We start from the raw sequence: 24,770 nt of genomic DNA on the forward strand, positions 1-24,770 counted from the left end.
CACATCGCGGGAAGAGCTCCGGCCGCGCTCCTCCCGGGCGCGCTATTGGTCGTCACCGGCGGAGGGGAGCGGAGTTTCATCACCCGCCAGGCACCGGTTGGCTGTGAGCTGCCCCCTCATGACGCACCCCGCCTCCTCGCTCTGAGAAGGTGGCGCTGGGCGGTGCCGGCGTCTGAAGTGGCCGTCGTACGGCTCGGCTCTGCGGCTGATCGCGCCTCGGGCTGCTGGTGCTGCTGCCCCTCTCGGCTCCTCAGGAAGCGGATCCGTCCGCCCGCTCTCCGCCTTTGCGCCCACTGCCCTGCTGCTTGGCGCCGGCCTGGGAGCCCCCCAGGTAACCGTGGCCCGCCGCGGCCGGAGAGGGCCGGGTCCGTCAGCGGGCGGGCTGCCCCCAACGGAACCCTTGTTGTTATCCATGGAAAGATGCCTTGGTTTTATCGCAGAGCTCCTCGCTGCTGCTGTTATTCTGTATGGAATGAGTGGGTAAAACGTTATTTGGGGTGCGATTAGGTTTGAGAGTTTCATGATGTTTCTGAGTGATTCTTATCGCTGCATAGTGATGTGTACGTGATTTTGTTACCAGCAAAGTGCTTAAAGTTACTGTGTTTGTTCGTTTAAATGATAAACTCTCACTATGGTAAAATAACTGCTTTTCTTTTTTTGGTTATCCCATATGATCCTGTTGAAAGAAGAGGTGGTATATGCAATATTGGTATTATTAGTACCTTTACTCAAGTTTATTCTGTATCTCGAGACCAGAGGGTTCTTGGTTCTCCATCACTGATTCATTTCCATGGATTTGCAAACCAGGTGCAATATGCACAGAAATCAGTGTAAGAAATGGGCTTTGTGTCCTGTGTCCTATAATCACAGAAGTTTACCTCTGGTGCAGACCTGTCCATGCCTTGAATTCCGTACACCAGATATTGCAGATATTCAGTGGCTTAACTCTGATTGATTTTTGTGTGTCTGTACACTGCTGGAGAGAAGTTTCCAAATTACCGTAGTGGCATCATCTAATACTGCCATCGTGATAAGGGCTTAAGGACTCAAATGTGGGGACTGATCTACCTGTACTTCATAGCAGCATCTATATTAGTTGGAATTTGGAGCTTGTATGCCTTTATTCTTCAGCTGTTTGAAATGCTTTGCAGTAGATTTCATTTAGATGGAATTGCCAAGCTGCTGTGACTTTCATCTGTTTGACTTATCTTTCTAAAAGGAAGGCCTTCAACCTGGTGCTGTAGTTTGTGGTGTTTTTGCTTTGTTTAGATATCATGAACATGGGGAACTTAAGCATTATTTTAGCATGCTCTCATTTCTTCAAATTTCTGATTGTTTCATTTCGCTGCCCTTTTGAGAGAATGAAGGCTTATAATTATCTGCAAATTTTGTTTCTAGTAATAGCAATAACAAAAAACACCTTCTGGAATGGATTCTACAGTCAGAAAAAAATTAGTGCTTTTTAATGTATTTGTCTTGTCTTTTAGCTATATGGATAGAAAGCTATGCAAAAGAAATGCCTATATTATTCCTTTGGTAACAGGGAGTTAGTTAAGACTGCTGTGGTCCAGATGTATTTTCCCTGAAATACTCTATGATCCTTGCTTCATACATTAAAATTCAACTGACTTTTAGATTCTGATATTTATGTGATCTGCATAAGGTACTTCAGAAAAAGTCTAAAGCAATCTCCAAATACGGGTGCTTACTAAGCTCTCTGGCTGGGTGCTAGTTAATTATGGAAGTGTTGGTTAATGCCAGCAGTTTTCTCAGAGTATACTAAAGCAAGTGCTTTGAACTTCTACTGTGTTCCCTTTTCTTAAATGTAAAATGCATTTAAATAATTTTTGTTGTTGTTGTTTTTTGTTTGTTTTGTTTTCCAATTACTAGGTCTGCATTTTAGAAGTATTCAGTGCTTATGCTTGTTCTGATGTTTGATGTATTGTTTAACTTGAAACTGGAGGAATAAGGTTCCTCAACACTAATAATCCCAATAACTGGGTGTTGTGAATGCTTTAGGACAATTCAAAACTCAAGTGTTCAGGATGAGGGACGCTTAGTTGTGTTCTGAAATTTTAGCAATTGCCCCTTAGCTGGATGCCTGAGTTGACCTCTATTAGATGGGAATCAGATTTATAAAACAAAAAGCAGAGCAAGAGGAGGCTGACATAGAAAGTTTGGAGAAAAGCAGAGAAAGTGCATGTAAGTGCAAGTAAACTTAAAAGAGCCCCTCTGTAGTTTAGGCTGTTTCTTCTGAGACTAAAGGAGGCCCTGCAGGAGGCACTGAAGAGCTCAGTGTCATGAATTCCTCTGAAAATAGACTCTGGGTAGTTCCCTTCCAAGCTGCTGAAAGGGGAGGTAGTTCGGGAGTATATCCTGAACAGTTAAATACCAATTCCTTGCACAGCCTTCGGTTTACTTTTCTGTAGTACTCTGAAAATTATTCTCACCTTTGGATTCGAGAACCTATCTGGGCCCTGGATCCTTTATTTTCTGTTCCTTCTTCAGGGGAGGGAATTAAAAATTCGTATTTTAGAGTTCTGATAGAGTCCTTTTGTTCCAAGTATTTAGCAACTGAGGGAAGCAAAGCATTTCACACGCGTTTCTTTTCATTCTGGCTCATACAACACCTGCTGTATAGCTCCAAGGTTTTGACGAAGTTAGAGATGCAATCTTGAGAGCAGATGCAACACAATACAAGTCCGTATAATTCATACCATTCTTTAGCTAGAGCAGATGTTGTTTTTTAACCACCATTCGTAATGATTTCATGCTAATACATAGGACTGTGATGTCCAGTGGTTGGTGGATGGGCATCTTCTGTGTAGTCGACTGTAGGAGTAGAAGCATCTAGCCAAAGTGTATGACTAGCACTTGGGATAAAATAGTGTGCTTGCTAGAGCACAATGGCAGAGCAACAGCAGCAAGTCAGTAGGACTAATGCTCTAGTTAGTGTGCATACAAGGAAGGGAAGAGACCAAAGAAGGAACCTAATAATATTTTTGATTGACTAGGTTGTTATTGTGTGATCTTTTACACAGTGGTTTTAGGTTGTTTTTTTTTTTTCTTTTTTTTTTTTTTTCTTTCCAGTTACGGATACTTTTGTGGAATCTTTAGTTTTATCTTGGCTCAGCAAAGAGGTGATCAGGTTCTGCTATGTGTTAGTAACTTGGACCTGGAAACAGCAGCTCTTGACACTGCACTGTATTTTCCTTACTGTCTTGTTCTGACTTGCACTTCCATTCATAAGTTAGGGAAAGAGAAACTCTACAGCATCTCATTCAAGAGTAGACTTTCTTCTAGACTGTATTTACAGTGCACTTCTAAAAACTGTTGCTTCTAGAAACATCTGTCTCTTGGAGCAACTGTTTGTGGCTTCCTTTTCCATCCTCTCCCCCTCCCCCCCCTTTTTTTTTTCCTTTAAATAAAGCTTCGTAAATTTACATACAAGTGGATTTTTCTGTTCGTGTTGAAGCAATTCAAAGGAGTGACATGCTGTAACTGAGTCTGATTTGATGTGTTGTACGCTTTCTCTCCTTTCCCTCATAGAATTTGAGTATGCGGATATGAAATTGTCATGGTTTTATGATTTCTGTTAGCAGTATTCCCCATCATCACATCGTGTAGTGCACTGGGAATCTCAGATGTACTACAGCTCTGGTGACTTGATGTCACCAGACTAGCTCTCTTTGCTCCCTGGCAGATCAAACTAAGAACCTTGCTTTTCAGCAACTCTCTCATTTATTTGATTTATTAGCTTAAATCCTGATTAACTTGGTTGTTGTTTTTGTTTGTTTGTTTTTGGGTTTTTTTTTTTGCTGTTATAATTAGTAAGCCAAGTTTGTTTTCCTCCTCAGATCATTACTGCTGTTATTGTTTCCCTTTCATTCCCTTTTCCTCCCTTTTTTCAACTTTTTTCAAGCCCTGTGGGGCCTGCTGTTTCCCTATGGTGGATGCAGATCTAGAGATAAGACTGTGACAGAAACGCTGGCAAGTGTTACTGCTATGAGGATTGTAATACTGTGATGTTTCCCACAGTAACATGCATTACCTTCTGCATTTCCCATTACCTTCTGAAAGTTAATCTTTAGCAATCGTTGCAATGAGATGTGATAATAGCATTTTCTCTTCTAGGTATAAGCAGCGAAAGATGAGTCGTGGTTTTTCAGAAAACAATAACTTTCCGTATGACAACAATCAAATGGTTTTGGATATGATCCTGTGTTCCCTACTTGGTGTTTCTCAGCCTATCAACTGGGACAGCGTGGCAAGGCTAGTTCCTGGATATACATCCAAAGAGGTGAATTTACTAATAAAGGAGTCTGTATACTTCAAGCAGTATATGATGAAGAAGATAGCTTCTTTGGGAGGGAGGAAAATTGAATTTAAGGGAGAGTGGGTTTTTGGTTTTTTGTTTTTTTTTAATTAATTTATAATCAGGAGAACTGAAAACTTTGAGCAGTAGATTGAAGAAAAAATCTGTTTGTACAGAACACTGAGTTTAAGAAGTACATTCTGCATTTTCTTTCACTAAGGCTGGTACAGAATAAAACTAAAAATTTTTGGAAAGTAGGAATTGAAATTGGAATAGCAAGTGAAAACTTATGATGTGTTTAAATGTACCTGGCTAAGATTATTTTCATCGAAAGGGTGGCAGTACCTACCAACTTGTAGCTTGTTGGTTACGAATTTCTCATTGACATTGTAATTCTAAGTAAGAGTTCTTATTGTGAAGGAGTGCAGATGTCTTTCTTGCTTGGTCTTAGAAGATATGGACTGTTCATTCTTTGGTTGGATGGAAATCATAAAGTAAAATAATAGGAATTATGAAGAAATTATGGCTACTTTTAATTAATGCTTTGATGCACAATGCTTTAGATGGAAAAAAAAAAAAAAAAACCCACAAAAAAAACCCAACCCAACTAGCTTCAAAAAGAGAATTTAAGCACTCCCTTAATCTCCCTTTTGAAGATTAGGCTTAAAATTGTATGCCTCATGAAAATAAAGATTGGAACAGGTTTCATCATATATATATTTTTTCTGTTAGAGTATGACCAAACTGTTCATGTGCACAAGGTAATACAAAATACAGTATCTGCCTCAATTTAGAATTATTAAAAATGTACCAAAAGCTACTGCTTCGTTGTCCTATCATTTTATCTTGTGACAGTGTGCAAAAAGGTTTGATGAACTAAAAAGCACTGGAAGTTCACCCGTTGACAACCAGTATAATCCCTTGATGGCTGCTGGTGAGAATCCTGTGGAAACTTTAGCTGTGTACATCAAATCCTCCTTGCTCGACACACAGACAGAGTTTCAGGACACTGCTATTGGGCAGGATTCCATTACTATAACTGGTATGTTTTAGTTGTTCTGAAATATATTGGCTTGGGGTTATAGTCAGTGTGCGCATGCTTTTCTGTCTTGAGTGGTAGGTCCACCCAGGAGTAGTCTTTGTCTTAGAAAGAGAAAAGTTAAGCATAATTAATAGTGTGTACTCAAAGTCTCTTTCAGTTAGTTTACGTTGAGGCAGTGGATATTTTCAATAGCTTGCCTTTCTGAAAGGTATTTTTTGTGGGAGCACATAAAAGATGGAATCATGGAATCCTTAGAGTTGGAAGGGACCTTTAAAGGTTATGTAGCCCAACTGCCCCGCAGTGAACAGAGACGTGCACAGCTAGATCAGGTTACCCAGTCCCTGATCCATCCTTGCCTTGAAAGTCTCTAGGGACAGGACATCAACCCCATCTCTATTATTCTATTATATATATATATGTGTGTGTGTGTGTATGTGTGTATATATATATAATACTATATATATAATACTACTATAATATACTAATCTATCAATATATACATATTATATATATTATATTATTATGTTATCTCACAGTATTTTTAATAATGTTCCAGTGCCTTACCACCTTCACTGTAAAAGACTTTTTCCTTATATCTAACCTAAATCTTCCCTCTTTAATCTTGAAGCCATTTCTGTCACCACAGACTCTGCTGAAGAATCTGTCCCCTTCTTTCCTGTAGGGTCCACTTTAGATATTGAGAGGTCACCTTGCTGCCTTTCTTCTCCAGGCTGAACAGCCCCAGCTCTGTCAGCCTGTCCTTGTAGGAGAGTTGTTCTGTCCCTTGGATCATTTTTGTGGCCCTCCTGGACATGGTCCAACAGGTCTGTGTCTCTCTCGTACTGAGGACTCCACATCTAGACTCAGTACTGCAGGTGAGGCCTCACCAGCACAGAGCAGAGGGGCAGGATCACCCTGCTCACCACGCTGCTTTTGATGCAGCCCAGGATATTTTTGGCTCTCTGGACTGAGGGTGCATTCGACCCCATTGTCAGTGTCATTGATGGAAAAATTAAAGATTATGGGTCATCACTGACCCCTGTGGGACCCACTGCTCATCACTGATCTCCATCCAGATATTGAGCCATTGACCACTACTCTCTGGACTCAATACTGCTGCCAGTTCTTCATCCATTGAACAGTCCATCCATCAAACCCTTTAGCTAAACCTTTCTATTTAGGATTTTTGGTAGAAGGAAGATTTATTTTGTTTTGAATCCCCAGTGGTGCATTGTTAACTCTGCGAACATTTGTGATCACAGTAAGCTGTGTTATTAAAATAACTTGAAAGCTTTGTGTAGAAAAGCTGCAAAGACCCTTGAGGTCAAACTCTCCCAGCAAAAGGCCCTTTTTAGTGCCTGCTATGGTACTTAACGGCAAGAAGGACACGAAGGAGTTAAGAACATAGTCTGATTACTTTTTGATGCTGGATAGTTTTGCAGTGCCATACAATGTATCTTAGTCAATTATGTATCTCAGTAATATTTTGACAGAAGAGGATATCATTCATAATAGTTGTGCACTTATTGAAATATCTCATTAAGTATTTCTACTGTAATTAACTATATGATAGTTATTCTCTGGATTTCGGTGTGTTCTGAGATGTTTTAGATGTTTTCAGCATGTTGTAGAACTAGGCAAATGTGTTGCAGGAGAAACTTGCTTTGCTGGAGTAATGAGTGAACTATTTTTGTGTTGCAAGCTGAAAAACTGGTGAAGTATCAAATAAAACGCTCTCTCTTATAATGTCTTTTAGCATTGGTTTCTGGTTACTTTTTTTTTTTTGCTGAAGAAATGCAGCTGTTTGACCTTCGCTGGAGAACAAATTTTTTATTATAGCTAATAGAGATGACATATGAAAACTATAAATAAAATACATAGACTAGGATTGCTTTTATCAGCTTTCAACTTTTTGCTTGCTAAACACAATACCTGGAACAAATTCTTGCACCTACAGGTGGCTGCTTAGAAGATTATTAGCTTCCCAATAGGTAGTTAACTCTGCTCATAGAGCTCTTTAGACATCTAGTGCATATTTTCTTTTTAACTGTTTAAGTTATTATTAAGTATTAATGTAGTTAAGTACCCTAAAGTTTCCTAATCGAAAGATAATAGTAGCATGAGAGAGATTCTGTATTGCTTTGTCTACCACATTTTTTGTGACTGGAATAAATTATTTTTTGTTTATATATAACTTCTTAATATTAAGGTATTTTTTTCTCACAGGTTTGTAGTGAATTCACTTTTTTAATATTTGTGGGATACTCGTATATTTCAGAATTAAGGATTGAGAAAAGTCCATTTGCAAATTGTTTTTTCATTTAATTACTTCCTTGTGTATTCACATATACATATTTATATGGACAAAAATCTTGGACCTGTTTCGATTTGCTTGTAGATGTGGGTAATAGCAAGTAAATTAATCAAACCAAATTCATTTTGAATTGTTTTTTGTTCTTGTTTGAGTGATAAAACATTGTTTACTACTTGCTAATTACAAGGCAGATTGCTGCCAAGTCCTTCTGAATGGCAGTAAACATATGGGACAGACTTGCCTAAGTTAGTAGCTTTCAAACTTTGAGCCATCTATAAGCTCTGAGAGAAGATTGGGAAGAAAAAACAAAGTAGAAACACATAGTGAAATTTAGTTAATCTGACTATTGCATATTCTTGACAGCATTATTTCCTTTTCTTCATTAGATAACTTCACTGTGTCCAAAATAATTTCTTAATATTTATGGACAAAACTCTTCCATGTAATTTTTTCCACAGACCTTTCCTTTTAAAATATTCATCTTACCTTGTGTTCAAAATACTGACTTCTACCTTGGCAGTATTTCTGCTAGCATGGGTCACATGCCTGCAGTTGAATGGCTACACCGAAGGCTGTGGCTGACTTTTCCAAGGTTCTCCTAGGGTCTGTCCTATAAATTTGCCACTTTATTGACTACCTTTCTTTGATTATGGCCTTACTGAGGCTTGGCTGTCCAAGATGGTGGGCTATATCTTTGGAGAAAGCTTTGTTCTCCATTTGGTGTGATACTTAATTTTCCAGAAGGTATAACTGTTGCATTCTGAACTGCATAGAGCTTCGAAATCATTTGTTATCATTCTGCTGTTGTAATGTAGTCATGAGATAAGAAGAGCTATCTTAGTCCTCAGAATAGTTCGGCCTCCTCTATTACTTGAGAGGGAGAAGGTGCTTCTGGAACCATATGATCTTTAAGGTCCTGTCCAAACTAAGCTATCACAGTAGGAAAAGTTATCCAAAGTGTGAAGCTGGGGTATCTTAGCTCTTGATTTATTATTTATTTATTTATTATTATTGACCAGACCTGCTAGCCTTCAGTTTTTTGTACCTGTTATGTTGCCTGAGTGTGTTTGTGAGGAAAACATTTGAAATAGAACTCAGCTATAAGCTGCATAATGGAGTTCTAGGAAGAGAGAGATTTAATGCTCAGCTGTTTATGAGCATTGTTTTATCCTGTTGGTTGCTTTAATCTATGTATTTGTGAAACTTACCAAAAACACATTTACAGAGACTTCTATGCTTTTGTTTGGAAGCAGCTTTTCTTCAGAGCTTTAAAAAAAAAATAAGCATGCATAAGAAGCGTTGAGACGGGATTGATCTGAGTTCACAGCCAAGTGTCTGGGCATCCCAGCAATGCTGCTGATCTAGATTTCTGTTTCACAGTACTCAGAGGAGGGATTTGGATTATCTAGTAACCCCTGTGGTAGCACAGATCTATTGCTCTGTACTTAACATTGCTCTGCAACAGAAGCTGTACTTACATTGGATTTCCAAGATATTGAAAAGCAGGTCAGGCATTTTTTATCTAATGCAGCCTTTTTCTCCTTACTCTTAAGGAAGGCCCAGCACAGCCTCCACAAGGAATTGTTCTTCAGAATCTGACAAAGGTCCTGTGCATAAGAGTGAAGAAAGCACTGATGAGAGCCAGGGGTAAGAAGGTCCTTGTGTATTTGTTATTTGGAAGATTATAATGCTGACAGAAAGTTATCTAAAGTTCTGTTCTACTATCACAGTGAAAATAACTAGGAGCATCCTCGAAAGATCTATAAGAAATGTTGAAGCTTTCTCTAGCAGCAGAAACGTTAGGGATTGTCTTGAGAACTTATATGCTGGGGGGTAACTTGTTTATGAATTTGTCCCCAGTGTTTGCCTGAAAATGATTGATCATTGCAGTGGTAAGAATAGGAAACAACCTGATTTTTAAAAAGCAGTAAATAAAGATTGATGCTGAATGACATTTATTCAAAAAATAGTTACGTTCTGTGAACATGGGTTTGTCCTATTCATGGGACAGATGGAGAAGAAAACTGTAACTGAAAAATGCAAATGAACAATTTTACTATCCATTCAAATAGCCATTTTCCTTACTGTATGAGATGTTTAAGAGTAACATGTTTGAGTCATGCATAAGCATGGCCATCTTTTTCTGGAGGCAGCGTAGACTGATTCTAGCTTTTTTTTACCTTAATAGTCACTTTAATATAAAATAAAGCAGCTTTAGTTTTATCTATGTATTTTTTCACTAAAATAAAGAAGTGAGAACAAATGAACTCTTCATATAATTCAAGTAGCATCCTATAACAAACTAGAGACAAATTAGGGGAACTGAGCTCAAATTTTTTTCTGCTGATCCTGAACTTTTAAATGGCTCTGCTAAATGGATCACATGTCAGGGGACACGTTTCTGTTTTTCACCTAGTGTCTGACGGTACTTTCTATTAATAATTAATAACTGCAATTTGTATTCCATCTGTTAATAAAAGCAGTGACATCAGTATTGCAATGCGTGATCCAGATTTGGAAGTGAGGTCTTTTGAGTTTTAGCTTTCTAATTGGTCCTTACGTGTCTTACTGTCCTAATTTGTTTTGTGGCTTACTTTCCTTTTGAGGCCAAATATGGTGATACACGTGTGTGATGAAGCAAAAAACCTCAAAGAAGATTTTGTTTGTCCTCGAGATCTTTTGATTTCCGAAATGAAATACTTTGCTGAATACCTATCAGTGGATGCCCAGCGCTGGGAAGAAGTGGACATTTCAGTGCACTGTGACGTTCACATCTTTGACTGGTTGATAAGATATGTTAAAAGAAACACCAAAGATGGTGAACCTTATGAAATCCCTGCTTTAGGTAAAATAAAATATGTAGAGCATTTGTTACAGAATCATTTATCTTCCATTAGTGCAGACCATAATGTTTTTGCTGCAGTTCAGACACAGTCTCTTGTTTCTAACAAGTAGAACTTTTCAGTTATTAGAAAAATGTTGCAAAAGCAGCCCTTAATGCTGACACTTTTGAGGAAACATCCTGATGGCTGAAATGGTGAAAAAGATCTGACGTGTGGGATCTGATGGTTTTAATCAAGTCTCTTCAGACCTCTTCTGAAAAAAAAACAGAGTGGGAGTCTTACAACAGAGATGATTGTTTGCTTAGGTTTTGTTTTCTTTCCCTTCTGCTTCCCAGTTGTACAGCTGCAGTATTTTTTTAAAATTTCAATGCAGTCTGGTAAAACAGTAGAAGAACTTTTCCTGCATTAATTTTGGGCATGTTTTTATTTCATTTTTCATTAACATTTCTTAAGAACTATGCACAAAACTGGAATATTGTCGCAATAAATGCAGTTACAGAGAGCAAAATCTCAACTGGATATGGTGGCTAGTGATGAAAGTTAATCTTTCTATCTAATTGCTTAGTCACTGTATCCTTGTGATGCACTTTTTGCAGTCTTAGTAAATTGCAGTTATAGTTGTGTTCTGGCCACCTGAATGTTAAACAAAAATTTATTTCATAAGATGAGAAACATTCTACAAATTGGAAGAGGTAATAATGGGTTGATTGGTAGAAAACTCTTCACAGATAAATTCTAGCTATGCCAAGGGAGGGATGTGATATCACCAAAAGAATTCATGTAAAAAAAGGAAACTTTTTTGTTTGTTGCCTTTTAGAACCAGCAAATGTCATATCAATTCTCATTTCTTCTGAGTTTTTGAAGATGGATTCATTAGTAAGTATTAAGAAAGAAGGATTCTGTGCCTTAAGGATGCAAGTAAAATCCAAGTACCTGTGCTCTTGCTGTTGTATAAACAGATGATGAGAGATGCAGTAAGAGCATTTTGAGATTTTTGTCACCTTTCTCATTTAAAACATCTAATATTTGCAGAATCTCAGTGAGAACATAGAAATAACTTCTGCAAACTTTCCAAATGTGGGAGTGGAGTCCTGGATTTCCCTTTTGATGGCTGATTGAAACAACATCAGAATCCGATTTACAATAAGACACTTCTGCAACTTACAATCTGCTTCAGTTCTGTGTAATTTGTCTATTGGCTTGTTTGTTAATACTTCTGTCAGGATCTGTCGTTAAGGTGACCTACAATTAAATACATAGCAAGTCTAGCTATTTAAATTGAGATCCAGGCAATACTATATGTAATGCATACTATGGTTCTCCTTTGCAAGCAAGTGAAAGTTGTTACTGAAAATGAAACATCTGTAGAGATTTCTGTAGAAATCTTTAGGAGGAGAATGCAAAAACTGACTCACTCAAGTTAATTCATAGTCTCTTTAAGGTGAATCTGAGACTTGCTTTCAGTTTTTTAGGTGTAACTGAAATAGTTGTTTAAAATACTAGATGCTATAAAAAAAAAAAAAAAGAAAGAAAGAAGAACCTGAAGTAATTAGTGCACTTCTGTTGAGATATCTTTGTTTAGAATTCCATATCTTATTTTTAACATTTCTGTTTTTCCTAGGTAGAAAAATGTATTCATTACTGTCACAAAAATATGAATGCCATTGTAGCCACGCCTTGTAACATGAATTGTATCAATGCTAATCTTGTTGCACATATCGCTGATCTCTTTACTCACAATGAACTGGAAGAGCTGAAGGACAAGAGAGATAAATTTAAAAGGTAACTTTTTGCTCTGAAATACACTACTGAAGTGCCATAGTACTTTTGAATCATTTTTCCAGAATATCTATGACAGTGTGAAGTTGGAGTGATATATGAGAGTATATATCTCTGTGTGTGTGTGTGTGTATCTTTAACACAGAATATGAAGAAGTGACTTCAGAGTTTAATATTAAAAATTCTGAGCAAAAGAAAAGAGTTTTTGTAGGAGACAAGCAAAAGAAAAGGCTGCACTAGGAGTATGAAATGGATAAATTATTCATGAATTCTCACATGGAAGCCAGGATTAGGGTAAGGAGCCCTTTATCATATGGCATGGTCCTCAATTCTGTAATTTGGTTTCAGCATCCTGCAATCTCTATTGTGGAAAATATAACTTAGGATGGCTGGAATCTTGAAGAGCTGTGATGGAGTATCTTTTCAGAAAGCATATGCTAAGGACTCTGGCCTAGTCACTGTCAAGAAAAGGGCCAATTATTGGAGAGCAGAGTGACAGACAAGCAAAATGGAAGTAAAAACTTATTTTAATCAGTAACAACTTTCAACTTTACATCTATCAGAACTGAAGTTAACAGTAGTTTTACAGTAAAGATCTTCTGTTCAGGGTAGATGCTGGTAGCTTAGATTGGCAAAAAAAAAAAAAAAAGACAAGAAAACTTAATAAAGGAAAAAAAATAAGGGATCTGTTTCCTCATATCTTCATAAAAATAAGAGATGACCAGGGCAGTTATTTAAACAGATTATTTTAAAGGAAAACCACATTAAAAGCTGGATTCTGAAAGAAACATGAAGACTTTTGCAAATCATCAGAATGTAAGTCTCCCTGCATAAAAGAATTTTCAGGTTTTTTTTCTAATGAGTAATCTGTGTTGCTGTCACTAATAGTAAACTTTTCTGCAAGAAGATTGAGAGACTGTTTGATCCAGACTACATAAATCCAGATTCTCGAGGAAATGCAGCTACCTTATACAGGTGTGGTCTTACTTTTGTTGTTTCAATTGCAAGAACAGTACCTGCTATTTGAAGTCCTGCTCTTAAGCCAATATTTTATTTTATTTTTAAATATAGATGTTGTTTATGTAAGAAGCTGTTAACTAAAGAAACTGAAAGAAGAATTCCGTGTGTACCAGGAAAAATCAACATAGATCAACATGGGAATATTGTCTATGTTCATATAAGGTAGTGGGAAAAAAAAAAAGACTATCAATATATGTATGTGTTATTTTGAGTGATTATACAAAATCCTGTATGTTTAGGATCAGATATTTGTGTTACAAAAGAAAGTCAAAGTTGCATGTAGAACAGACTAATTGTGGAATGCTGGATAGAATATTTAAGGTTGGAAAAAACCTCTAAGATCATCTAGTCCAGCCTGTGAAAGCAAAGAAATGCTGAAGATTATATTCTAGACTGGCTTTCTACTGTCCAATCAAATATTCAGCTTGCAAAAAGACTACCATAAATAAATGTTGCCAATTGTTTTCCTGTTGAAACAGCATTTATCAAAGGAGCTTCCAGGACCTGTTCTTTAAGTGTGCCTTGATTGTTTGGCACAATTATTTAACTCCATCTGTTTGAGCCTTCAGCTGGAGTCTCTTAATGAAGATCAGTGCATAATGAGCTAGAGTTTTCCTTCCCTCCATCTCAACATATGCTGTTTAAGTAAAATAGTAGGAAATTAGTAACAGGAGATCTTTCTCAACCTATCTATTTGTTTCTGAACAACCAAAATGTTTCACTGTCAGCTCTCTACATAACATATTCATTTAGTTTTATCTCCCATAAGCAATTTCAAGTTCCACCTAACAGTCTAAATAGTACCAAATTTGTGACCTTTATGCCCTGGCACATATTAGGATCTTTGGTAATTAGACTGTTAAAATTGTAGTACTTTGCTTAAGTTGATCCTATGTAGTCACTCTGCAATTCCTAGCACACAGGTACAGTACAGATTTTAAAAGTTACTCAGAGGATTATTTAGATTCTAATTATTTGCCTTGTGGTACATGCAACTTATTTTCTATTAGAAATTAATCTACTGACCCTTAGATGAGTAAAGCTCACTACTGATAAACTCAAGCCTAACATATAATAGAATCCCATCTTTAAGGTTTTAAAAATGGGTCCTCTAGTGGTACCTAGAGATAACATCCAGCTGGAAGTACTGCTTGCTTAGTCTTGGTTAGATGAGTGTATATATAACAAAAAAAGTTTCTGGCCAGGACTTAAAACTGTGCGAAAACAATATCTGATCTTTCTGAAAATAACATACCAGTGCTGGTTGTTTTTTCTTTTTAAATTATAAATTATATTTGTCATTGTATTACTGGGAAGGAGCAATGTCTATAATACATACTATTTTTTAATTCTGGAAGTCTCAGCTGCATTTTTTTTTTTTTAAATCTCCTATTTTCAAACTTTAATTCTTAACTGATTCCTCTCACATTGTGTATGCAAGTGTATTCTATGTCTTAAAATAGAATGGAAGTACTACATTTCTAGTGCACAACATTATTTAAAGGCAGAGAACTGCAATATCCTTGGGCTTGTTTGCACGTGCATGTTTTGACTTATTCTCCTCTCTATATTTAGTTTCTTCTGTTTTATGGTTTTCTTGATTTCTAAAAGGCTCAATATTTCTCTTAGCATACAGATTTGCTGTATGTAGCACTTGAGATGAAACAAGCTGTAATTCCTTGTTATTAGTAACCTTAGGAGGTTGTGAAAGAACACAGGCATTTTTGTAATAATCTGAATGTAACAATTGTCCCACAGTGTGTCCTTCCTGTTCCAAACTCTTATGTAGAATTTTCACTAGTAGGCGTTTTGTTCTGCACCTTTTTTACCTCACCTTGCTGGTGGCTGAATCAAAACAGTTTTATTATCTGCGTGCAACCTGACACTGTACTTTTTCAGAGATAAAGCCTGGGAAGTCCATGAATACCTAATTGGCCTTCACGAAGAACTGAAATCTTGGCAGGATGTTTATTGGCGTCTCTGGGGGACTGTCAATTGGTTGACCTGCTCAAGATGTAACCAGGTGAGTACCTTTCCATTTTCACTTGTTTGTTGGTAACTTGTTTGTTGTGGGTGAGCTTTGAGGCTGCGTCAGAGATTAAAACTGTTATTGCTTCCTTCTCTTTTACTAATTTTGTCACCAGATAGCAATCAGTGATATTTGTTTTATTGCTGGGAGATGTGGTTACTTTATGGGAATTATAGGTCCTGATTCATTACTTCAGAATACTACTTTTTCCCATCATTAGCTCTTTCCTTTTTGGTCTAGCCACTAAAGGCAAAATGACACTAAATTAGAATGTATATCCTCTGATTTCTCAGGTTCTACTGAGACATTCTATGGTAATAGAGTTTTTGCATTTCTGGGTGCATGACAATAAAGTTTGCACTACAAAGAATTTAGGTCCAAACTGACTTCTGAGGTCATCTCACCTCTCGTTATGTCTCTTCTTACTCTTGTGCAGTCTTTCCTGTGTACTGAATTCTCCCACTGCCAGTACCATCCACAGCCAGTTCTTTATCCAGGTGTAGCAAGTGCTCTGGGGTCAACTGGGACAGGAGTATATCCATGTTGCAACCAAAAAGTACTTCGATTTGATCCTACTACCCTCCCAAAGGTACGTCAGTACTGGCTCACTTCTTAAAGAACATAAGAGAGTAATGTCTGAAAGACATTTTTATTTTCCAGTGCAATAACAGCGTGCGTAGTACAAGTCATCAGTGCAAGCAAGGGGTACCATCTCTTCTGTCTCCGTACAGTTTGACAATGTTTAATGCTAAAATTGGTAGTGAAACTGTTCTCTAAATATTGTTAGCCCTATCTAAAGAGTACAGTGCTTCTCAGAATCTCTTCTATAATTTTCTCTTAACTTCAGCAAGAACACAACTGGTATCATCTATAGAATCAAAAGATCATCTGTGTGGTTTACACCATGAGAAAACTTCTGAGTTTGAAGATAAGATGTTTCTAGAAAGCTTAATTTTTGTTACTGTAATTCCCAAATATTCCCATTTATTCATTTTTATGTTGTATGTATATGGCAGGGCTGTAAGGTGAGAGATCACGTGACTAGTTTACCTTCTGGAAATGAAGATGGGGATTCTTTGCCATCTCAGACCACTAAAATATTGAATGATCTGCTCCATCACAGAGATGTTATTGTTGTTCCTTTTACTAAGGATGAGAATAGGTAAGGGTGTTGTACTGTTACTGAAATAACTTCGTCTTGAAAGCTTAACGTGTTCATGGTACACTTGAGTAAGTTTATGTCTTTTTAAATGAGTGACACGGTGCTTGGTAAAGGTGACTTTATTTGGAAAAGGAAGAATAAATACTGTTGCTTTTTACATTCACTCTCCTTCACCATTCATTCCTCTACTTATTTGCATTTTAATGGATTGTTATCAAAATGTTACGTGGCTTACTTGGAGGTTTTTTTCTTTTGGTACATAATGAGTAAAAACAGATTGATTCCAAATTGTGAAATGGAAAAAAAAAATGTTATTTTTGTCCCACATCTTTCCCTAAGTGACTCTGGTATTGGGCTCTGTGATGAAAAAGGCATTGAATGTGATGTGCTCGTAGAACCAAATACACCGTGGGGCCCCAAAACTGGAGAAATCAATGCTGTGAGTGACTGCTGATATTATTTCCCCTTTTTACTGATAATGAAGAATCCTACAAGAGTACTTTGAAGGATTCATTGGACAACTTTAAGTACGTTGCAGGAGGAAGAGATGCAGTACTGAGCATTGCAGAGTGGCATTGGCTTGTGGACATATAAAATGCCTATTTGGCAAAAAGGCAAAACCTTTACCTGCGTTACCAGAAATATTTCTGTACAGCAGAAGTAATTATCCTATGTAACAGCCCTTTTATAATCTGATTGTATTTGAGGAACCAGTCATATACCTCACATGGTAGACGTTATTTAAATATTTGACACCTTCGTTTATTACAGAGGTATCTGAGTATGTCCACGTGGCTTTTATAAACTCATAAACTAGCAGTAATCTGAGATTTTTGTTTGTTTGTTTCAAAAATGTGAATCTTACCTTCCAGAAATATAATTCCATTTGTTGTCATGCTGATGTCAGATCAATAGAGATGTTTTCTAAGCCAAGTTTAAGTAGATTGTATATCTCTTGAGTTGAAGAGGCCTTTCATGCCAAGATAAGGTTTTGAAGATCTGCACTCATTGTAGAACTTCTGGTAACTCAGCAGTCTTTATTGTAGCATGATGCTGAGTGTGAAACCTTTATATGGTGTCACTAACTTTCCAGCAACAAATGCAGGAAGCTATTAAATCTTAACTCCACACCATTGTGACGCAGGACTGTCCTTTCAGCTCTAGACTATTTCTTTTTGTTACAATGACCTGTAAATATTTTTAATGCAAAGTTTAGCAAATGGAAATGTGACTCTAAATTGACTGCATTTAATTAATTAGTTGTTCACAGCCTGTTTGCCTAATTTATCATTTCATGAAAATCAAAAGTAAAAGTAAGTAAAAAATGCGAGTAGGTCTTCTAGGAGTTACAGTGTAGATTGTTGTATGTTAGCATTCCACTCCTGTTTTTAGGATTCCACTTACTTTTTTCTCTTCTAATAATTGCTGTTAATTTTTATGTCTCTCCGTTTCTTCCTCTTATTCACTAGTTTCTTTCTCTGAAGAACTGGACTTTACAACTGGTCAGTAAAACATTTTGTTCATGTTTGCTCTAGTTAACCTTGATCTTTTTTTTGTCTTGTTTTCTGAGTAATTTAGACAGAAGTTCATCTGCTTTTACATTGTGGAGGTTGCATTGTAGCAAAATTTTCTTACGAGGAGCTATGAAGTGTGTGTGAAGTGCTAATTTGGTCTGAATAGAAATAAAAATGTCCTTTAAAATACTTTTACAAATGACAACAAACAGCAGACCAGCAAAGCACACGTGTTCCTCGTAGTTCACTAGGCTGACAGTAATGCAGATCTTAAAAACGAATTTTTGATTGCCTGTCTCTCTCATGGCTTGTCAGAGATGCTTCAGCTTGATGCTGCTTTGTTACAAAAAATCTTCTATCAGAGTTGAATGACTAGCCAAATACAGAAGGTGTGTAGTTGCTCTTCCAGCCGTATAGCACTGGTCGTAGTGAGTCGTGTCTATTTTGATACGCAAATGCTTGAGAAATAGCAGTTTACTTCTGTCACTCTTGATGATCTGTTCTGCAGTCTCATGTTCCCATTGTCCTGCAATAATCTTTTTGAATTTGCAGGTCATGTCAGCCCTTGTTGTTTCTCATGCATTTACTAGGCAATCGTGATCACTTAAAAATGTGTGTTTATTTCCAAACAATGTGAACATCACATTCCTTAATATATTTCTTATACTGTACTGATACTAGTATCTCTTGCCATTGTGGTGCCATCTCTTGCAGTATTGGAGTCAGTGATTTGTTATGATGTGCGGAGATGTTTTAAGAAATAGTAAATAAATAGATGTGTGCTCTGTGTTACTTGATTACTGCTGAGACAGCAGTATCACACAGTTAGCAATATAGAGCAAATCTTGGGAGAGCCCTCCTTCAGTAAACCCTGTAGTTTCTTCTATGATTTACATGGCTAGCTCAAAGTTCTGCTATTGAAACTTGAACTTTCTTATTTTTCTTAATATGTTAATTAATGCTAAAATTGCAATATGATGAATGATAAATGTGGATTCATACAATAATACGGGCTGGAAGGGATCTCTGGTAGTCATCTCAGATATTTCCTCCCACTCTTAAAGTTAAATTCAACTTCAAAGTTTAACACTTATATCCAGACAAATCTTTGGTTTCTCTGAAGATGGAGCCTCTCTGGGCAACCTGCTATGATGTTTTATTGTCTGGAAGAAATCTAAATACAGGCTTTGCCAAAACACAAAGATTTGAAATTACTTTCTTAACATTTGAGAACAGTTAAGAAAGTTAGGTTTTCAGACTTAGCTTCTCACACACATTAGTGAGTTACCTCACTAAGATGTGAAGCAAGATTTGAAGGCAACTCATTTGGGACAGATTTAGTGAACTACTAAATAGGAATCAAGCCTCACATAACATGTGGCGTTCTGCTTCTGTCAATTAGAAACAGCAGTCATTGTTATCTGAAGAAGAGGAGTATACCACTGGTTCTGAAGTCACTGAGGATGAAGTGGGGGATGAAGAAGAAGTATGCAGGAAACCAGGTACAACAATACAAAGATATTGTAGTTGTCCTCCACGGAATTTAAAGATAAAGACTCAAGGTAGTAGATTTCTTCTGTAAGAAAGCTTTAGATGTTAGGAAATACTTCTTTAATTTCCGTTTTATTTCCAAAGTTTTCTTTGTGTAGCTACAAATTAATACCCAGTTGCTTAGGGTCATGCAAAAACATTGGCAAAAGCAAAGTGGCAACTGTTCTCATCCAGGACGTCCTCAAAGTTGATTCAGGGCTTATTTTGTAGGACAGATTGTCAAAGGACTTGACGTTTTTTTCCTAGGTAAATTTTGGAAGAAAAAAATGTAGTGACTACATGATTGATAGACGTGGCTGGAATTTTGTCTGCACTGAAAATTAGCTGTATATTCTAAAATTATTTTTGTGTTTCTTTTCTTGTTATACTGGAAAGTTTAGGAATGTGCAAAGCAAAAGGCCACCTCTCCTGTACATACTAGTAACATTTGAACTCGAGCACTTTGGTTTTTGATACTTTGAAGGGATTCTTTTTTTATCTTAATGCAAATTTAGTTTTTTTTTAAGTGCCAACTTTTTTGCAGCCTGACTTTAAACTTACTTGATCTGATATCCTTCAGATTGTTGATGCAAGCAATGTGGTCAGAGATGTAGGTTGTATGTGCTCTTGATTTTAAATTTACAATCTAAAATTGAAAGTGTGGTTGTGTCATCATCTTATATTTTAAATGTGTATTAGAGTTAATGTATGCTTCTACTGGAAAAGAGTAACGCATGTGTTTTAACCTGCCTGCAATACTAACAAATTAAAAACAAATTGTTCATTTAATTTTTACTGTAAAGGAATAGGGGAGGAAAATCCTTTTGTAGCTATGTAGTTGTAAAATTCAGAGTATCTGTGATTGTGTCAGTCAGTAGATATTTCTTCAATTTGCAGGGAGAAAGGAGAAACTAAAGAAGTTCTATAAACACCCAAAGAAAGGGGCTTCTTCACCTAGTATTCAGAAAAAGGAGAAGCCATCTGACAAGGTAAAACCAGAGCTGTGAACACAGCCTGTGCTGTGAGAATGTTTTTTTTTATGTTTTAAGATCATGTCTTACTTAATATATTTTTATTTGTTTTATAGCCAGGTTCCCGGGATGCATCTCCGTTCACGTAAGTAATTTTCAAAGTCCTTGATAACAGGTGGTAGTATATCCTTTCTCGCAAATGGTTACTGACAACACTGCATGTATCTTTCTTTTTTAATCAGTGTAAGTGTGCAGCAGAACAAATGGGATGCCTCCAGGTCACTGAGATTCAACCAAGATGCTCAAAGAGAAGACGGTCTGTTCTTGCATGATCTAGCTGTTATGTTAATGCTATACAAAGAAAATCATTATTTCACATTTAAAATGGCTATTTTTTTTAAAAACACAACAATTCACAACATTGTAAACAATGAAAACAACAATAAAGAAAAAACTTCATTTTATCTAAGATACTCAAGCTAAATTGTAGTGCTCATATGTAGGAAAACAGATTTCAGCTACTTGTTAGAAATCAGCTTTATCCAAGCCATACAGCAATTTCAGATTCTTCAAAAAAATAACAATAAATAAATAAAATATCTGTGTAGATAGATATATACATAGCTGGGAGCTCCTGAAAATATTAGTTCAGAATTTGATTGGCATTTATTAGCAATCTCATCTATTCTACAGGACTCAAAAACCTGTGTCAGGAAGATGGAAAGAAAACCTATTGTAAACTACATTATAGTCTTGCGTACAGGCTGAAATAGAAATGGGCATCTTTGGACCCTCAGACTAAGAAAATATTTGGAAGGAATTCCAAGTTTACAGAAAAAAATATTCCATTCAAATTGTGTTAGCATCATTTACATTCTGTATTTGGAAAGTCTGCACATAACCTGCAGAGATTCTAATTCTGTCCTCTGATGATTATACAAGTAAGCAAAGATTTTTTTCTTGCATCCTTGTGTTATTTATCGCCTGGATGTATAAAAAGTGATACGTGCATTTACTTTTATCTTCTTCCCTGTCTTCAGAATTGTAATATTCAGAATTATATTAATTCATACAGCTTTTTATATCTTTAAGATTTCTATCTGTTTTTACTATTTTGAAAGTCTTTTCCTCAAAACTGTTTCCGTATATTTTTTTTATCTCAGTGTAATTCCTCAGGCTGATTCTGCTCTCTGTTCAGAATGCTGTGAAGCCAGATTATTCATCAGAATACATTGTTGTTCAAGACTTCTATATGAGCTGAGAAACAAAAAATTACTTCTTGCAAATAGGATGCAACTAAAGTGTGTTTTGTGCATCAATCTCTTTGTACTCGGTAGTATGAAAAACCTCTGTTCTAAAATGCTATTTTTTTCTGGCAGACCAGAGGAGAATGTCTGAGATTACAGGACACTTGATAAAACTCAGACTGGGAGACTTTGGTCGAATCAAGTCAAGAGACAGCAAAGAAGTAAGACTGTCATAACGTAGTGATTATCGAATTGAAGCAGGCCTTTGTAACAAATGTGTAACACAAGTGAAAACAGGATGCTTTCAATTACTTACAAAGAATTGAGTTTAATCTTCATTTCCTTCTGAGCATGCTTTTTATTTTTTTATTTTTTTTGTAAAGGAGTTAAATAACAATTATTGAAGTTCACTGCCTTTAAAAATTAAACATGGAAAATAGGATGGTTTAAAAATGTTTCAGTACTGGGTTGTGCTAATGAAAAGAAAGTATGCTATAGGTTCTCCTGAATATTAATTATTTTCATGAAAGGACACCAATTAGATTGGAATAATGTCACAACTTGTGTTTTTTGGGGTTTTATTTTGTTTTTTTTTTTTTTGCATTTCAGTATGCAGGAGGTATTTATTCGAGACTTGAAGCTCAAATAAAGGCCTCAGCACAGGTCAATGCACGACAAATCAGCACTGAGAAGAATGCCAGGTAAGGCAAAATGAAAAAGCAGGATATGAATTTCTGGGAGGGCTGGGAGTGGACACTGTTTTAATTTAAGTATGCTTCATTTCGTACACTTTCTTGCATCAATATCTCTTCTAGCAGGCTAAATATATATGATGTGAAAGCTTCCTTTGTAAAATTATGTGGCCAGCAGGTGAGTCTCTAGATACTGACAAACTTTTAAGAATACACTGGGTGCTTCAAATACCTTGTGGATGTTCAAAGCATGCATGTGACTACTACTGCAGAATTAATGATTTCATAAGAAGTTATTTGACATAACAATTCTTTGAATTGTTGTATTCATTGCATACCTTTGTATGAATGTACAGTTTATGGCTGCAGGTACATTGACAGAAATGCAGCTTTCTCAATACAGTTGTGAGATTTCCTTTCTTTTTTTCTCAGATTACACTTTAGCCTGAAAGTAGTTTCTAACAGGTACTAAACCAGAGAGCTGACTCTGTAATAAGTAAAGCATTCTAGATATGATAACCTGCATATGTTTTTTCTGTGCTCTTAATCCAGGTCAAAATCCCGTTTTGGTCAAGGTCGTCCAACATAAAGACTCATGAAAAAATTGTAGCCAGAATACATTACTACTTCCTGAAATTGTATGGCACTCTTGATATATGGAGAATATGCATCTCCAAAAGCCTTGACTTGATAAGCAATCACTTATGTCTTTAAGCCTTGTACATTATTGTGTATGATAAATGAACATAAGTCCAATAAGGTCTGTACTTATTTTAATTGTAAATACACTATTTCTTAAATTTAAGTTTAGTTGCTTTTTGGGCTGTTGTTTTGAGATGCATAGAAAATATTTTATAAACCTGCACAGTTAACTTATTCAACTAACTTTCTATAGGGGAAGACATAAATATGCCTTCCAGTATGAGAGATACTGGAAATGAAAAAGCAAGACTACTGAATTCTGAATGCATTCAGCAATGTTAACATAAGTCATGTGGAATGTATGTATATGTTATGTTGTATTTGATAGGACATTTTAGGCCTGTCCTCTAGGGATTTGCATTTGAAGTCAGTGACAGTACAATAGCTGTGAATTAGACTAGTTAATGCGGAGTTTTAATGCAGTTCTGAGGCTTCCTTCCATACGTCTACAAAACTCACATTCATGTGAAGGTGGCTAACAGATGGAAACTGGACCTTAAGAGATTATTTAAGTGCCTCACTAATTCAGATCTTGCATGTGAAACACTGGATTTACCTGTAAGTGAAGTTCACACTTACTCCCATACCATATCTGTTTCCTCTTGCATGGTACCGCGTTTGGTTCCCTTCTGATGCCCAGGCACAGCTGTTCCAACTCTCAATGCCATACCACTAAATTACTGAGAGGATATGGTATTAATTAGGCATCTTTCAGTTGAAAGGCATCATTATGAGGAGTTGTCCACATAGATGTTTCAGGTCTAATTTTTTTTTCTGAAACCTGCCTTAATAGTACTGTTTAGAAGGCACTTTCAAATTCTGTAATTGGAACAACAGAATACAAGTCTGTGTGTATGTAAAATCCAGGGCTACCAAAATGAACTAATTTGCCTAGAAAATAGTTCACGTATTAGCAAAGAGGATGGCAGTAACAGTGGCTGAATTCCAGTAAACATCACAGAATCACAGAATTGTAGGGGTTGGAAGGGACCTCCAGAGATCATCGAGTCCAACCCCTGCCAAAGCAGGTTCCCTATAGCAGGTCGCACAGGTCGGCATCCAGGCAGGTCTTGAACATCTCCAGAGAAGGAGACTCCACCACCTCCCTGGGCAGCCTGTTCCAGTGCTCCGTCACCCTCACTGTAAAGAAGTTCTTGCGCATGTTTGTGCGGAACTTCCTATGCTGCAGTTTCCAGCCGTTTCCCCTTGTCCTGTCTCCACTCACCACTGAAAACAGTCCGGCCTCGCCATTCTGCCCCCCACACCTCAGATATTTATAGACCTGGATCAGGTCCCCTCTCAGTCTCCTTTTCTCAAGGCTGAACAGACCCAGATCACTCAGCCTTTCCTCATAGGGGAGATGCTCCAGGCCCTTCACCATCTTCGTGGCCCTCCGCTGGACTCTTTCCAAGAGATCCTTGTCTTTTTTGTACTGGGGAGCCCAGAACTGGACACAGTACTCCAGATGAGGTCTTACCAGGGCAGAGTAGAGGGGGAGGATCACCTCCTTCGACCTGCTGGCCACGCTCTTTTTAATGCACCCCAGTAAGCCATTGGCCTTTTTGGCCACAAGGGCACACTGCTGGCTCATGGCCAACCTGTCATCCACC

General features: G+C 37.0%; 1 protein-coding gene across 4 annotated transcripts; it reads left to right on the forward strand.

Moving 5' to 3' along the window:
• Window positions 1–128: 128 nt before the first annotated feature.
• Window positions 129–23,263, forward strand: SANBR (SANT and BTB domain regulator of CSR). Of its 4 annotated transcripts, XM_052699434.1 has the most exons (22): window positions 130–331; window positions 4,135–4,300; window positions 5,171–5,357; window positions 9,225–9,318; window positions 10,278–10,516; window positions 11,332–11,390; window positions 12,136–12,296; window positions 13,182–13,268; window positions 13,365–13,475; window positions 15,213–15,336; window positions 15,779–15,931; window positions 16,359–16,504; window positions 16,844–16,943; window positions 17,974–18,006; window positions 19,421–19,520; window positions 20,446–20,537; window positions 20,636–20,664; window positions 20,762–20,835; window positions 21,899–21,987; window positions 22,376–22,467; window positions 22,582–22,636; window positions 23,011–23,263. In XM_052699434.1, the coding sequence occupies exons 2-22, from the start codon at window positions 4,151–4,153 to the stop codon at window positions 23,170–23,172; spliced, it is 2,337 nt and encodes a 778-aa protein (XP_052555394.1). In that variant the 5' UTR covers window positions 130–331; window positions 4,135–4,150; the 3' UTR covers window positions 23,173–23,263. The 4 variants fall into 4 exon arrangements, with proteins under 4 accessions (XP_052555402.1, XP_052555394.1, XP_052555410.1 ...); XM_052699450.1 differs by lacking the exon at window positions 22,582–22,636 and having other exon boundaries at window positions 131–331; XM_052699442.1 differs by lacking the exons at window positions 16,844–16,943; window positions 17,974–18,006 and having other exon boundaries at window positions 129–331; window positions 19,421–19,544; window positions 20,454–20,537.
• Window positions 23,264–24,770: the final 1,507 nt, after the last annotated feature.

Source organism: Tympanuchus pallidicinctus, unplaced genomic scaffold (assembly GCF_026119805.1).
Source record: "Tympanuchus pallidicinctus isolate F22 unplaced genomic scaffold, pur_lepc_1.0 scaffold1, whole genome shotgun sequence".
Taxonomy (NCBI): domain Eukaryota; kingdom Metazoa; phylum Chordata; class Aves; order Galliformes; family Phasianidae; genus Tympanuchus; species Tympanuchus pallidicinctus.

What these genes read in the sequence shown, in the direction of transcription:
- SANBR (XM_052699434.1), top strand. Translation starts at nt 4,151, where the DNA reads ATGAGTCGTGGTTTTTCAGAAAACAATAACTTTCCGTATGACAACAAT. An exon ending in TTATGAAATCCCTGCTTTAG is followed by an intron (nt 10,517 to 11,331) that starts GTAAAATAAAAT and finishes GTTGCCTTTTAG; the next exon opens with AACCAGCAAATGTCATATCA. An exon ending in AGAACTGGACTTTACAACTG is followed by an intron (nt 18,007 to 19,420) that starts GTCAGTAAAACA and finishes TCTGTCAATTAG; the next exon opens with AAACAGCAGTCATTGTTATC.